This window comes from Plasmodium fragile (genome assembly GCF_000956335.1).
Source record: "Plasmodium fragile strain nilgiri unplaced genomic scaffold supercont1.37, whole genome shotgun sequence".
In the NCBI taxonomy this organism is placed as follows: domain Eukaryota; phylum Apicomplexa; class Aconoidasida; order Haemosporida; family Plasmodiidae; genus Plasmodium; species Plasmodium fragile.
The window spans coordinates 82,280-97,184 of record NW_012192617.1 but is presented as its reverse complement, the minus strand read 5'-3'; the positions used below and the strand labels follow the sequence as shown (position 1 = coordinate 97,184).

The 14,905-nt window shown below is 44.5% G+C and overlaps 4 protein-coding genes across 4 annotated transcripts; 1 reads left to right on the top strand and 3 right to left on the bottom strand.

Annotated features, from left to right (window-relative positions):
• Positions 1–56: 56 nt before the first annotated feature.
• AK88_03307 (uncharacterized protein) lies at positions 57–5,877 on the bottom strand (the record flags this gene model as incomplete). The annotated part of the gene is made up of 5 exons (XM_012480928.1): positions 57–1,380; positions 1,486–5,185; positions 5,306–5,377; positions 5,478–5,568; positions 5,809–5,877. 5 exons carry the CDS (start codon positions 5,875–5,877, stop codon positions 57–59), a joined length of 5,256 nt encoding a protein of 1,751 aa, XP_012336351.1.
• A 2,517-nt stretch (positions 5,878–8,394) lies between these two features.
• AK88_03306 (uncharacterized protein) lies at positions 8,395–10,401 on the top strand (the record flags this gene model as incomplete). The annotated part of the gene is made up of 1 exon (XM_012480927.1): positions 8,395–10,401. The coding sequence occupies one exon, from the start codon at positions 8,395–8,397 to the stop codon at positions 10,399–10,401; it is 2,007 nt and encodes a 668-aa protein (XP_012336350.1).
• A 1,139-nt stretch (positions 10,402–11,540) lies between these two features.
• AK88_03305 (ribosomal protein S12) lies at positions 11,541–12,260 on the bottom strand (the record flags this gene model as incomplete). Its single annotated transcript, XM_012480926.1, has 1 exon — positions 11,541–12,260. The coding sequence occupies one exon, from the start codon at positions 12,258–12,260 to the stop codon at positions 11,541–11,543; it is 720 nt and encodes a 239-aa protein (XP_012336349.1).
• A 921-nt stretch (positions 12,261–13,181) lies between these two features.
• On the bottom strand, positions 13,182–14,306 carry AK88_03304 (uncharacterized protein; the record flags this gene model as incomplete). Its single annotated transcript, XM_012480925.1, has 1 exon — positions 13,182–14,306. The coding sequence occupies one exon, from the start codon at positions 14,304–14,306 to the stop codon at positions 13,182–13,184; it is 1,125 nt and encodes a 374-aa protein (XP_012336348.1).
• Positions 14,307–14,905: the final 599 nt, after the last annotated feature.

Sequence of the window (14,905 nt, the reverse complement as noted above, 5' to 3'; positions counted from 1 at the left end):
TCGCTCTGTCGCTCCGCTGCTACTCCGCTGCTACTCCGCCGCCATCTTCGCCAACCTCACAACTCTGCAATTTTCGAGGTCAGCGGTTGCTGGAAGATGGAGAAGACCTTGTCGAAGTAAATTTGCGCATACACATTGTTGCGGACGAGGCTCTGCAAGGATTGGCGAATGGTGTTCCTCTCCTCATTGTAGTTAATGCAGAACTGACTGCTCTTCAAGTTCAAGTAGGTGAGGAAGTTGGAAATGTTTGGGTACTTCATCTGTAGGCCCTTCGTTATGGTAAGCCCGAGTTGCTTCTTGTTGCATATATCGTCGTAGGCCTCCACATTGAGATTTTTCTTCTGCGTTTTTTGGTCAGTAAATATGTGCGTTTTAAATTTTTCATCGACGCAGACGTGAAGGAAGACGTCGGATGCGTACGGGGTTGTTCCCTCAGAGGGGTTGGTGGTGGCGTGCCGGTCTGGCTTCGCAGCGGCGTCCGCAGTGGCGTGTTGGTCTGACTTCTCCTGACCGCTGGCTCCTTCCCGCACGTTCCCCTCGACGAGATGTTCCGGAACCTCCCTCAAATTGTCCCTGAGCAAAAAGAGAAAGTACTCGAGCATGAGGTAGATGTACTTCTTCGAAACGAGCGGCTTGAGGGCACCCTTGGGGTTTTCGCAGTTGAGGCTTGGGCAGTCCTTATTCTCATTAAGAAACACACGTCTGGTCTTGACCAGGCAGCTACTACAAACGTAAAGCTGCTTGTAGAAGGTAGCAAATAAGTGATGAATGAAGGAAAAAATATAATTCCTTATTTTTTCAATTGACAAATATTTAAGACAGTTATTGCACCGGAAGTATTTTATGAAGATAGCTGGTTTGACGTTGTGTGCACAGTATGAACAAGTCAGGTAACCCTTCAAGTGAATATCCTTGAACCTCTCCTCTGACTCATTCAGTAAGGACAAGACATTTGCCTCGTGATAATTCTCTTCAATTTGTAGGTCACTTTTTATTTCTCTTACATCGAAGATGTTAAAACATGAAGCCAATTTTTCTGTGTTGGTTCCTTCAATATACTGACACAGACGGCCAATAGGAGCGAGGATTTGATTCCGTATGTAGTAGTCCTTATCAATTTTCATATTATACTTTTGTATTTCGCTCACACTGAAACAGCAAAGGGAGTTGCTAAGCTTTTCACCTCCTGACTTGTTGAAGAATTTACACGCGTCCTCACTCGTGCACACGCAGTATTGTATCTCCTTATTGACACAGATGTTATACCCGTCCTTCATCATTCGTTCCGCCACCAACACGTGCCCCAGCGAGTTCTTCTCCTGATACTCGCTCACGTTCTTCGTCAGCTTTTTAGTGATTACGAAGAAGTCCAGATCGAACCTAAGGGGTAGAAGTGCAGAAGCGGTGAAAAATGTGAGGCGGTCAAGTGAGAAAGCGGCGACGCGATGCCAACAATATTACGCTCCGCTACGCGTGTGAGCTTACTCGTCTGCTTGAATCCGCTGGTGCACGCCGCGCAGGTACTCGTGGATCTGCTCCGAGAGGTCGTTTTCCACGGGGACCTGCACGCCGTCAGCCGCGCCCTTCCCATCGTTGCCACTAAAAATAATCTTCAACACCTCATTTCCAATCAGCTTTGAAATTTTGCTGAAATCCCTTTTAATGAAATTGATTCCCTTCATTTCGTATTCACATCGCTCCATGTTTGCATCCATGACCTTTGCACAAGCATACTTCTTCTTCTTCAACAGGAGCAGCTTACTAAATATACACTCGAGGTCTAGTTCGAGTTTCTTATAACTTTTGTTAATGGTGTTCTTAATCACGTGGGCTAATCTGAAAGCCTCTTTATAATTATTAACTCCCTGCGCCTTTAATCCTGTGTCAATCATAATAGAATCTGTATCACCATAAATGACTTTCAAGTTAAATTCTCTCTCGACCCTAGACTTGGTGTGCTGGAGTAAGTTCCTTCCCTTGAGTGTAATAAAAGAAGCGATGTGTTTAGCGTAGAATCGGTTGTTTGTATTCCCCAGGCAACCATATATGCTATTGCTTATGAGTTTAATGGAGAGAGATTGGATTAGTAACAATTCTTTCTTTTCTTTATTCTTTTCATTTGCAATTAGCTTTTTTATAAAGGCTCTTTTTTCCACAAGGTTCTTAAGGATAGAAGGTAGGATACCAGGTTTGCTTTTATCGAAATTATCAATTTCGATATCTTCGTTTGGGTTCAGGACCTCACCAGGGTCCCCTTCCGTTACATCTGTGGAGTCTGCCGGATCGCCCAACTCCTTGTCCATGTCATCATTCGCCGCCCTATTTGAGGTTTCCACTCCGTTGTTGATTTCCATGTCGGTGTGTACACCCTTCCCCTTCAAAGTACTAAAGCACACATTGTACTCGATGATAATGGAAGGGTACAGGCTGTTGAAGTCCAAGTAGAGTACGAACGTGTCGTAGTAGCCACAGAGGGGGTCCAGTACAAGTCCCCCTGAATATTTTGCTGCACCTTTATTTTTTACTTGTTCATTTTCAATCTTTTTAATTCTCTTCTTAACCACAGGAGTGATAAATTTCTTCCTATTATACTCGTGGAGGAGAAAATATTCAATCCTTTCGCTGGTGTAGCATAGAAGACTCCTCGACCAAAGGTACCCACTTAATTTGGTCAGGTCCCTAGTCTTCTCAATGATCTGCAAGACCTTGCACACATTTCCAATTTCTTGCACGCAGAAAAGTTGGCTATGTATGTACATGTTCAGGTGATTTTCAAGTATCTCTTGCGCGTCGTACAGGTGAATGTTGCTACAGTTGAGAAGGTTTATATTGTTTACGGAGAAGTCTTTGAACACGTTGGGAGGGGGAGTACCAGACGACGCGCCGCTGACTGTCTTATTGGTTGAGTTTGCCGTGCGACCTCCTCTCTCCTGAAATTTGTTCCTCACATTATCAATTATCTCGTCCATGCTGTAGCTAGTAAGTTTAATCAAATCTTTACACAACAGGTAGATGTCCACTATGAGCCTTCCTTTTATATGCTGAATGATGTTGTACATGGACCCTGTGCTACTTGTACCATTAAACTTATTCACTTTCATTTTGTCATTTTTCTTCAGCTTCTTTTTCCTGCTTAGAAAGTCTGCATTCAGGTTATGCACGTTGCATCTATGTATAATGAACTCCAAATCGAAATTTAAAATATTGTAACCTATGTAGATGTCGGTGTCGAGGGTTCTTAACTTTTGTAGAAAAGCCTCGAGGAGATTTTTCTCTGAGTCGAATACCTTGGCATTGTTCTTGTTATATGTGTAGAGGTTTTTTTTTCCTGCCTTTGAAGATATGCCGCAGAAATTTATATACTTTAATCCTTGTGCTTCGACCATGGAACAGATGCTGAACACCTCGTGGTGGTTCTGTTCGTTCAGGAGAGACACCACCTTGATAATGACTTTGTTCAAGTCCAGGTCGATCAGGTGGGTGGTCCCCCCCGTGCTGGCGTCCCCCTTTTTTTGCGTCTCCTCCGGGGCGTTGCAACTTGTTTGGGGAGTGGCAGCTGCACCGTTACTCACACCGCTGCTCACGCCGCTAACCGCGTTCATCGCGTTCATCGTGCGCGCGGGGGCCTCCCCAGAGGACACCTTCCCCTCGAGTCGCTTCTCCACCGGGTAGACATTCTTCCAGTTGGCCGTAGTGCAGTCGAAGTAGCAGTAGGTCAAATTATTAGTGAGGTTCACTTTGACCCCTTTCACCTTCACCCAGCAGGGGAGTTTCAAATTTTTTTTAATAACAAAATTTTCGATAATGTCTTCATTGCAGCAGTAGAAAGAGGTGTAGGTCCTTCCAGAGAGGAACTTGTCGCTGATGGGGTCACAGTTGTATGTGTAAAAAACTTTCGCATACACATCTTCATCACTCGAGTTTATATTTAAATTTCTTCGCTTAACAATTTTACACTTGATGCTCTCAATGTTATGGTACTTCCTCACCGCTTGGAACTCCTCTAGGAAATCCGATAAAATACATGTGTTATAATTTTTATGCCCACAGGTGATTTCGACTCCATCTTTTTTATAAATTATATTTTTTGTCAACAGGAAGTAGTAGCACCTGTACATGTCCTCAATGTATATGCTGACACTTCTATACAGCTTAAACTTGGTCAAGGTCCTTCCAAACATAATAATACTGTTTCTGTGTTTGCATATATCAAATACGTACACATTAACAAAACCAGTTTCTTCATTCGTGACTAGCTCATCTGATTTATTCTTCAACCCACTTACTGCGCTGAGACGATTCCATTCTTGTTCCTCTTCCCCTTCGAAAGTACTTCCAATCGGTTCCTTCTTCATTTGCTGCGTCACGGATGGCAGGTCTCCCATTTGAAGGTATGTCTCCACGGGGTGGTTTTCCTGAAGCCTCGACACAACACTACCCTGATCAGTTTGTTGCTCTTCTATTCTACTCTCCTGCTTCACACCCCACAGAGGTACACAAGTTTCACTTGCTTCCTTCTTTGCACCTTCTTCTTCTTCCTGCCCTTTGCAACTCTGCGTTGTAATTACCTCTGCTACGTGTGTAGCCTCATATGGAGTGTGTTCCCCCGTGAGTAGTCTCCTCTTCTTGCCTCCCTCCTGTGCCTCATCTTCCACAACAACCCCCCCACCACTTGCCTCCAACATTCCCTTCACTTGCGTTTTTATCTCTCCATCTGTGGTCCCTTTTTCAGGAAAAAAAGTTTTTGAGTCATTTTTCTTTTCTGCATGTAGAACACAGCTTTTTGGCGACACCCCCCCAGAGGGTGCCAGATGATGATGCCTGCCTGAATGAACCTCTTCTTTCTCGAGGTCTACAATAGCACTGCCTTTGAGTTGACTAATATACGTATGTTTATTAATGCCAGGGTTTATATGCCTAATTTGACATCCCGTTTTTTCTTTACGATCCCTTTCGTAGGAGTCTCTTGTCTTTTTCTTGGTGTTGAAGTGATCTGAGTCGGTGCCACTAGAAGAGGAGTTCGCGTCCATCAACCGTTCAATATTTTTTGCCTTGGATATTTCTTCCTTGCTTAATTTACCTGTGTGAAAAATCTTCTGAATTTTTTTTTCTCGAATGAAATCGTCAATGGGTGTATTCCTCTTGGCCTTGGTTCCCTTCTCAACCACTGCCGCTGCCGCTGCTGCTGCCGGTGCCGGTGCCAATTGGGGGGGAGGGGAAGGGGAGGAGAAAAAAAATAATATATTTACGGAGGAAGATCATATGAACAATTGTAATGGCGGTCTCCATCTTATACACCCCTTACTCTTCTTCCGAAGAAGGCCGTAGTTAATGTCCTCCACAATGACGTCATCGCTTGAGTCAAAGTCCTTCTCGCCTGCGAAAAACACGCGCGAGTGTTGCACGAATGAGCATAATTAGAAGAGACATGTTAGTCGGCATACCCCCCTTTTTTTTTTTTTTATCCCAGTGCTTACCCCCAACGATGAAATTCTTTAAGGAGTTTTTGTTTTCAATGTAGCCTTCTTCATCTACCACTTCGTAAATGTCGTCATTTTTGTTTTTCACCTGGGGGGAAACACGAAGAGAGAGAGATAGAAAAAAAAAGGTGGGCACCTGTCCACTACATAACACCCCTATGCACATCAAGCTACCTCAATTTGTTAGCATTTCGCGGCTCACACAAATTATTCCTCCATAGCGATCGATCTCAAACACAGCCATTCATGTAGTCATCACAACACACAGAAGAGAAAGAGGGAAAACGAAATTGAGGGAGCCGCTACACAATACACCCATCACACTTACTTCGTAAAAATCTGTTGCCTTGCATTCTTTGGACCTCTGCTTCTTCAGTCTGTCGAACACGTTACTCATGTTGGCGGCTCCTGGGTTGGGGGTGTGTAATTTTGTGATGGTAGCAAAATTCACCTGCTATATAGCGAGGTGATAATTTATGTTCTAACGGATTGCAGGTCCCCCGTGCGGACGCCTGTGGGTCTTCCCTTCTCCCTCCACTTAGCCACACAGGCGAATAAACTGAACACCGCAGATTATGATACGAACGCGAGGGAATTTTCTGCTACGCCCTTTCGCGTCAGCCTTCGCGAAATTGTGTATGCCTCGGGTGTGCCCATGTATAAAAATGTACACATGGTATGCATGTGCGTATTTTTGTACACTTTAGGTATTTTTTTTTTTTTTGCGTGAAACACCTCCCGCTCGCGCCGGAACGCTCAACTCAAGGGGGGGGGGAAAAAAAAAAAAAAAATGAAAATTTTATGTACTCACGAAAAAGGGTCACGTTGGGGATACCGATGCGTTGTGTGGCTAGCTATACGAACACACCTGCGGAGCTCACAGGGACGAAGTTCTCCGAAACGTAATTCACATTCACATTCGCCTCGCTGTGCACGTTGCGCGGGAATAATTCCCCCTTACACCTTTACCTCGCAGTTAGGCTTCGGACGCAATTGAAAGAAAGCGCATACGCGCATCTCATTTGCTGTTCATATGAGCGCGTTCTCTTCAGTTGCGCGAGTGAACATGAGGGAAAAATGGCATGTCGGAAGTGAACCCCGAAATGTACTTCCGAAAGTTAGAGCACTACTCTCTCCCTCAGCTTCACCTTTGCAAAAATAACGAAGCGCGTAATGTACACGCTCACTCCGGTTTGTCTTTTTTAATTTTTTTTTTTTTTTTTGCAGGTGCAAATTTTAAGTAGCTCTTGCTTTGGCTTGCCCTTCACTTGGAAAATTAGCAGCACTTTGTAAATGCAAAGGAGAGACGGCATGAAGACAACTGTGTTACGATACGAGAACATGTGAAGGATGGAGAAAAAAAAGCAAGTTGTTTTGTATTCTTCGTAAATTTTTCCTAATATATGACCAGGGAATATATGCACGAAATGGGAATGGTACAAAAAAAAAAAAAAAACAGCAAGTGGTTTTTTTTGCGTGCGAAGCGGTCCTATACCCTCTCTTAACTAATCTTAACTCGTCCGCCTCTCCTCCTCACACTTCATCTTTGCAGGAACGTTACACAATTGAGAAAGAGAACGCAGCGGCGAATTTGCCAGAAAAATAAAGTGTAAAACTGCGAATGACCCGAGTGGCAAAATGGCAAGGAGACAAAAGATGTGTGAGCTGAACCACAGGTGGACCACGATATATTGCTCGATTAGATTAACACGGACTTCGCTTCGTCCTGCGCGGATACACACGATGGGGTACACCACACACCCGCGACGCGTGCAACGAAAATGCTGAACACAAACGTAAGGTTGGTCCTTATGGCCTCCGTTTTTTTTTTTTTTTTTGCAACCACTTGGGAGGAAGTTTGCCCCCGAATTGAGCGTAAAATCTTGCACATGGGGCAGGTTGCACTTTACTAGGGGTTAGGTTTTTTTTTATTGCGTGTACGGGAAGGTGGACGAGAGCGTGTAAAAACGAGCATGTAAATGGGCATATACAGGAGCGCGTGAACAAGTACAAGAACTGTTCCCCTTTTCCATTTTGTTTCTCAGTTTTTGCGGCACGCGTCACCCTCTCATATTGATTGTTCCCCCGAGCATTCCCTTCGAAATGTCACGTATGTCAGATCGAGGACGCCAATTGGCGCGCGGGCGTTAGTGCGTTGTAAGCATAACACGAAAAATTGCTGACTTTTCCAATTTTCGGATTCTCTCAATTTTTAGTAAAGCCGTTTATTTTATTTTTTTTTTCTTTCTTTCTTGCAACTTGCTTTTCCATTTTTGGCTAGTCTGCCAATTTGCAATTTTTTTTTTTTTTTTCTGTATTTTATTGTTGTTCATATCATATTTTGGCTGTTTTTTTTTTTTTTGTTGTTTTTTGTTTTTTTTACTATTTCCCCTTTTTGGCGGCCTTTTTGGTATCAACATTTTGGCCCTTTCACGCTTAACACATTCAGGTTTTTCTTTTTTTAATTTTTGCGCGCTTGGAGTGATTGGCAATTTGAGGGAGAGACCCAAAAGCGCTCAAGGAGGTTGAGCACATTTAGGGGTATATTTATACTTGAGGACAGTTTTACGAAAAGGGAAGCAAAAAAAAAAAAAAAGGAATAACATATTTACCTGAACTGTTCATAAGAATGCGCGACTGTACATGCGCTTTGGTATGCACATTTGTTCGAGTGCCTGAGTGAAGCCTTCCCGGTCCTGCGTGTAACAAATTGCGATCGTTGGGGCCGCTGCGACCGTTGTGAGGGAGCTACGAGTCGTTTTTTTTTTTTTTTTCTTGCCAATTAGCCTGTTTGGCGTGTACAGGGGTTGACCGCTATATTGCCCGTCCCACATGGTCCGCCCAGCGTTGCCAACATTGCATCAACAGACTAGTGTCGCCCCGCCTCCAGCTACTTGATATATCTCAATCCAAAATGATAAATTGCGGGGGAAAGGGAAGGACCAGACTAAGTGAAATGAACGTCCTGCAAAATGAAATGCAGGAGATAAACATAAACGATAGCAGCTCGAAGAATGATTACGATGCTAATACATACAATGACGCGAGCACGTGTCATGACAGCAACATGGTGAGCAATGAGCATGGGTGCTTCAAAGGAGAATTTACACCCATCAGGCACGATCAGAGCAATTCATTTAGTGAGGGAACAGGTATAACGGAGGAAGAAACAGAGGAGGAGCCAAGTGGATACGATGACAAGCAGGCAAAAGAAGTGCTCAATTGTGATTATTGCAACAAGCATGTGTGTGCACAGGTGAAGACATACACCCCAACCTTTGTCTACTTACTTGTAATAATTTTATTTCTCCTGATCTCTTTTTTCACCATATTTTTACTACCTCTATTATACTTAACATTTAAGCAAAAAAAATATACCTGCCCGTATTGTGAAAAGAACTTAAAAAAATCGAGTGAGAAATTTATTCAAGTGAAGAGAGAAAATTCAATTATAACTTTCCAGTTCCCCAAATGTGCAATAATAATTTCAGCAAAATATTTGGCTCTCTTCCTATCTCTGATTTTTTTAATTTTTTTTTTTTACATCATAAGAATTTCAAGCAATTTCAATTTGGATGATTTGGCCAAAGGTCCATACATAACAGCTAGCTGGGTGGAGTATCTGGAAGATTGTGGACACAAGTCACAACTAAGAAATAAATTTAACAGTATTCACAATTTTAAAAACAAATATGATGGGTATACAATTATATGGACGGGGCAATTTCACCATATAAAGGAAGGTTTTTTTAATAGCAATTCTTTATTCATTCGAATGAACCCTTCTGAATATCGTTACGACAAGGCAGACATCAGGGCTATGTTCACGGACACTCTAATTTCACAAGTTGAAAATTTACAAAAAAATGATTTAATTCAATTTGAGTGCACACTTATACAAATTAGTAAAAACAGAAATCCTCATTTGTGTATTTTGTGGAATGTGACTCTGATGGAAAAATTTGAGCCAACCAATTTCAACGTGGTCGATTTTGTAAAGCACATGTCTCTACTAGATATTATTAACAGTAGCTCTAATGCGAATCCATTTTTTATGAATATAAATAATAAGAATGGCGAAGTGAAGCGCTCAATCAAGATTGTGCATATTGCACCTGGTGGGTTAAGCGGCGGGCTGGGTGACGCCTTTGGAAGTGGTCATCTCGGGGATAGCCTGTCGGATGACCTCACCGATGGGGACGTGTTCAAGACTTCCAACGTGCTCCACACCAATGATGAGTTCGTTTTCAATTTGGGGGGAGACCACATAAACTATAACCCCACGGAGTTAGGAAACGATTCTCATTTTCCCTTCGCGCATGATGTGAGTTTAGGTGCGAAGTTTAGTCTTCGTGATTTTGTGGCTCGGATGGGTAGCAGGAAGTCGGGGGTAGGCTTCATGGAAAATGAAAACGAGGACGATGAAGAGGAAGAGGTCGAAGTGGAGGAAGACTATGATGACCTCAGTGAGGCAGATAATGAATATAACCTGGAAGACATGCAGGCTCTCAACAATGCTTACGGTAACCATTCGGGTGAAAACGAAGATCCCTTTAATCATATCGAGTTGGGTGTGGAAGGCAAGAAGAAGGCCGCGTCGACTTCACCCACACAGAAGATTAACCGTGCAGATGAGGGGGCAGGGCTTTTTAACCAGGAGCGCGCAACGGAGTATGAGCAGGACGTGCACGAGGAGGGGGGGTCAGAAGCGGACCACGCACCAACTAATAGTCACGCCCCTAACAATAAAGCAGCGGACCACGGATCGGCTAACAGGGCCACCCCTAACAATAAAGAAGTGAAGCACGGGCCAACGAACAGTGACGCCCCTAAGAACGGAAGCACCGACACCGTGGGCGGCAAGAAAAACACTCAGAAGGACCCCAATGTGGATGGCTCCAAGGATCCCCCTCGCGAGTGAGAAGTGCAGCAGAAAGAGATCGACCAGCTGGCAAACGACAAAAAGGATAACTGGAGGGACAAATTCGGTGAGAGCCACCGCCCCCCCCTCTCCGTACTATACTTTTTTTATTTTGAATTTTTTTTTTTTTTTTTTGTGGCCATCTAATAGTGGAGGGTCGAAATGGGAAGCTGCTGTCTCCACACTTGCGTTCTTTTGTTTATGTCTCCCCTTTTGTGTTTCAAAAAGGGGAGTAGAAGGAGGAATGGAAGTCGAGACAGAAGAGGAGATACATGCGGCGAGATTGGAAAGGTCTCTAGTGATAAGGGCTTTCCCCATGTGTGTGCGGTAACTTGTGGAGGGAAGCAAAGTAGCACGTGTCTTCTTCGCTTGTTCCTTTACACTTTTGTTAATTTAACTGTCGCTCTGTTCGACACTCTTTTTTTTTTTTTTTTTCCCCTTTTTGTGCACTTTGTTATTATTTTTTTTTTATTTTATTTTTTTTTTCTTCTTCCTTTGTTGTTGCAAGCCGTTGAAGCAGCTGAAGCCGCGTGGCTGACAGCGGCCCCCTATATTGGAATTGCGCACTGAACGGGGAAGGACGACTTATGTGATAACAATGAAGACACCTCCTCCTCTTCTCCATGACCCTGATTTGTTCTTTTCATTCGACCCGCGCAGGTTGACGACGCCAACCCGTTGTGTGGTGCCGCAAGCAGTGGGGTGTAGCCCCCTTCCTTTTTTTTTTTTTTTTATCTTACACCCCGTGGTGTCTGTCTGTGTGTGTGTGTGTGTGGAGAGGTGGGGTAGGGGGTGCAACTTTAGTGTGCAATGGCGATGGTGTTATTCGTTTCAACTTAGCGCGCGCCTCGGCATAGCGTTTTTCAGTCCAAATTGGATTAATTTTTTTTTTTTTTTACGCCTGTCTGGGTGACCATCGAACTTTACACCGAGGCGTCCCTCCACTGGTTGAACTAACTCTTAGGTTTTTTTTGAGCGGTGAGAAGGTGACATGGGTTATGGCTGGAAAGGCCAAGTTAGGTAAGTTTGGTAAACGCGCAAAAAAAAAAAAATGAAGAAAGGGTGGACACGCTGCAGCGAGATGACGCAGTTGAGACGGTTACAGCAGCGGGCCGCCGCCAGCACCGCCGCTACACGCATCACTGCTCCTGGGACTGCTGAAATTTGCGGTTGCGGTAGTACGTGTTAAAGTGGAAGATGTTAATGGGCACGGGCTCCTCATCCTCGAGGGGCTTCTGCCTGAGATTCTTCTGCCCATCTACGTAATTGAACCACTTGTATTTGTTAAACTCCTCGATATCCTTCTTAATGTATATGTGCTTAAAGTTGTACCTCTCGAGGAGGTGTTTTTTTTTTTCTTCAGACAGCTTCACCCCATACTTACTCCTTCCCCTAAACCTATTTTTAACAGGCAGTAAATCATATACCCCTCTAATAGCTTTATAATTACACCCAGGTATATCCTTGCATCTGCCACCTCGCACAAGTATAATGTTATGTGTATTCAAGTTATGACCAATGCCAGGGATGTACACCGAGACAACTCTTCCTGTGGATAATCTTACTCGAGCAATTTTTTTAAGTCCTGAATTCGGCTTCTTAGGAGTCTGTACTCGTACCTTTAAACATATTCCTCTTTTTTGTGGAGCTCCTTCTAACCACTTGGACCTCCAATTTTTTTTTTTTAGCTTTGGTATTTGCTTGGGTCTTCTTTTATAAAATAACCTGCCTCTTATATTTTTTGTGCTAAATGATTTAGACCCCATGGGCGGGGAATTCTTTAGTGAGAAAAAGACGTGATGGAAAAAGGGTGAAGTTTTCTTCGTGTCCGTCTTGGTCATTCGAGTCGCTACTTCCATGACGTTATTATTTTTTGTGGTTGTTGCGAGGTTGTGGTGAGACAGGTGTGCAAAGGGTCCTTTCACACGGGCACTGCCTTCTCCGCGGGGGAGCGCCGCAATTGGGAGGTACGTGGCGCGGGGCCCTGCCCCCAGGGGGGTCGTCATTAGCAGGGGGCCCTTTGCGTGGCAGCCACTGTGCGTGTGCGTGCAGCTGTGGCCGCGACTGTAGCAGTGGCTGAAGAAGGGGCACCTCCACCAACTGGTGCTGGGGAGGCTATTTGGGGACGCCTTCAAACCTGAAATAATAAGCTTCACAGCCGGGGGGAGGTTCATCCCGGGGAGTCCCATCGTGTGTTTCCACAAGCGGTTAGAGTTGTAGTTCGTTTGGGTAAGCTCTACGACCAAGCATACGAGTCAAGCAAGTTCCTGACTTGAGGTGAACTCGCCGTCATTTTTGCCATCGCCCAAGTGGAGCTCCTCTTATATCCGTTCACCCCACAAGGGGGACTCTGCTCTACTCTACTCTCCACGTGGCACATTAGCTTTTGCATCACCCATGCGAAGTGGAATCGACAGAACACACCACGTGGCTAAGTGGTATGCAAGCCATGCAACAATGCAGTAAGGTCAGTCCGCCGAAAAAAAAAAAATAAATAAATAAAATAATTAAATGGGGAAAAATAATTATCTTACAAACGTGTACGATCGTTTCAAAGCTGTGTTGAACGGGGGCGAAAAAAAAAAAAAAAAAAAAAAAAAAAAAAAAAGAAGAGGCACTTTCGGGAAGCTTACACACAGACGGCTGCATACGTGAACACTCCGCTGTGCAGGAGGCGCTGCCGCTGAACGGGCTGCAGTCAAACGAAAAAAAAAAAAAAAAAAAATAGAGGATACGGGACGCGGTGTAAACACGCTGATGGGTTGTGGCGCGCCTCTGCCCTAGAGATAGTTGCTGGCGAGGCAGGTTTCCAGCCGCTTTAAATGCGAAGCGTAAGTGCGCCTTACGCCGCTGTGTAAAAGTCGGGAGACCTCACAAGCGTACCACTTGGCCAGGTTACACACTTCAGACGACATGCCAATAGAGTTCTTTATTACTATGTTGGAGATAACCTTTTGAAATTCCGGAGCGACGATGAAGCAGAAGGCGCTGCTGCAGTACAGGTCGACTTCCTCCTCAAGGGGGTCCAAAATAATTTTGGGGATGTACATCTCTCCGTCTGTGTAGAAAAGTTTGTCCGCATGTGGGGGGGCACTCACACTAGGGTTGGCAGGGGGAACCTCCGAATGTGTGTCCATCCCCTCATTCGTAATGACCCCCCGATTAGCGACCTCCTCAGGACTCTTCCGTCCCGTCCCGGCCCTTACACGTGACAGCTCCGCCACGTAGGCCCCATACTTGCTCCTGTCCACAATGCCAATGTTAACAGAATTGACCACAAAGTTCAAACTTATATTGTTATAAATAAAATTAAGAATGATCGAATTTATAATGCTCGATAAAATATATGCACACTCACGTAGAATCTGCACTCTGATTTGAAACTGTTGAAATTTATACATACCTTGGTCAATTATTTGTTGACAGTTTTTAACAATTATTTCTTCCAGGGTCTTCTCTCGATCGTCTCGAAACCCTTGTGTGTTTTTTATTCGTATGTTAAATTGAGGTGATTCTATTCCCCTACTAAACATTTGTAAGTTTGGTGTTGGGCCGATGAGCGTGGTGGCCACCACACTGTTTGTCCCGTTACCCAACAAAGTTCGATCTGCTAAGATTTGTTCCGAGGTGGTAACTCCACCAGAGCGATTAACACGAAGTGGCTTCTCCTCCTCTTCCCTAAGTGCTGCTTCCTCAGGTTCTCCTTCACTCAATCCTGCTGATTGGTAATTGTAGGCCCCTCCTAACAGCTTGGTTAATTTCCCACTGGTGTTTTTTGCATACACGTATGGGTTCATATTTCCACTCACGTATATGCATGTTTTATTCACTTCATTTATTTGATCCACGTCAACATGGACGGGCAGCACGTAGTCGAAGTGCCGGTTGTCAATTCGGTCTCCCATGTTGGAGGGAAGAGGAGGTCCCGTAGGGTGAGGTACTTAACGGGGTGGGCTTGTTATCGGTTGAGCTTGTTATCCTATCGGCTTGCTAGCGTTTGGCGGGAGGAATATAATAATAATAATAATAAACTACATGTGCTTCCTATTTATAAATTCATGCACGCGTGATCCATGATGGGAAGCTAGCGGAGCAGAGGCCCACTCATTCGCCTTAATCGCTCAGGTGACGGAGTCGCCGTTGTTCCCCACTTGGCGCACACCACTCGATGAAATGCGATGAGATGCGCTTGTCGGGGGTTAACACTCCGCGGGATGAATCGATTGGGGGGAAACAGTTAAAAAGGGAATAGGGGCTTTCCATTTTTTTTTTTTTTTTTTTTTTTTTTCGTTGTCGCCAAGCTGCGCACTGCTATGTATATATAACAATATGCACTTGAGTCGCCGCTACACCTCTCCCCCCCTCTTGGCCCCCACGCTGCCACTTCTTCAAATGGTTGCCCGGAGGAAGCCCTCAAGGGAAGACTTCACGCATTCCCATACATCCGACACATCCGCGCAACATAAGAAGGAACAAACATAGGCCCATTTTCTGTGCGTAGTTA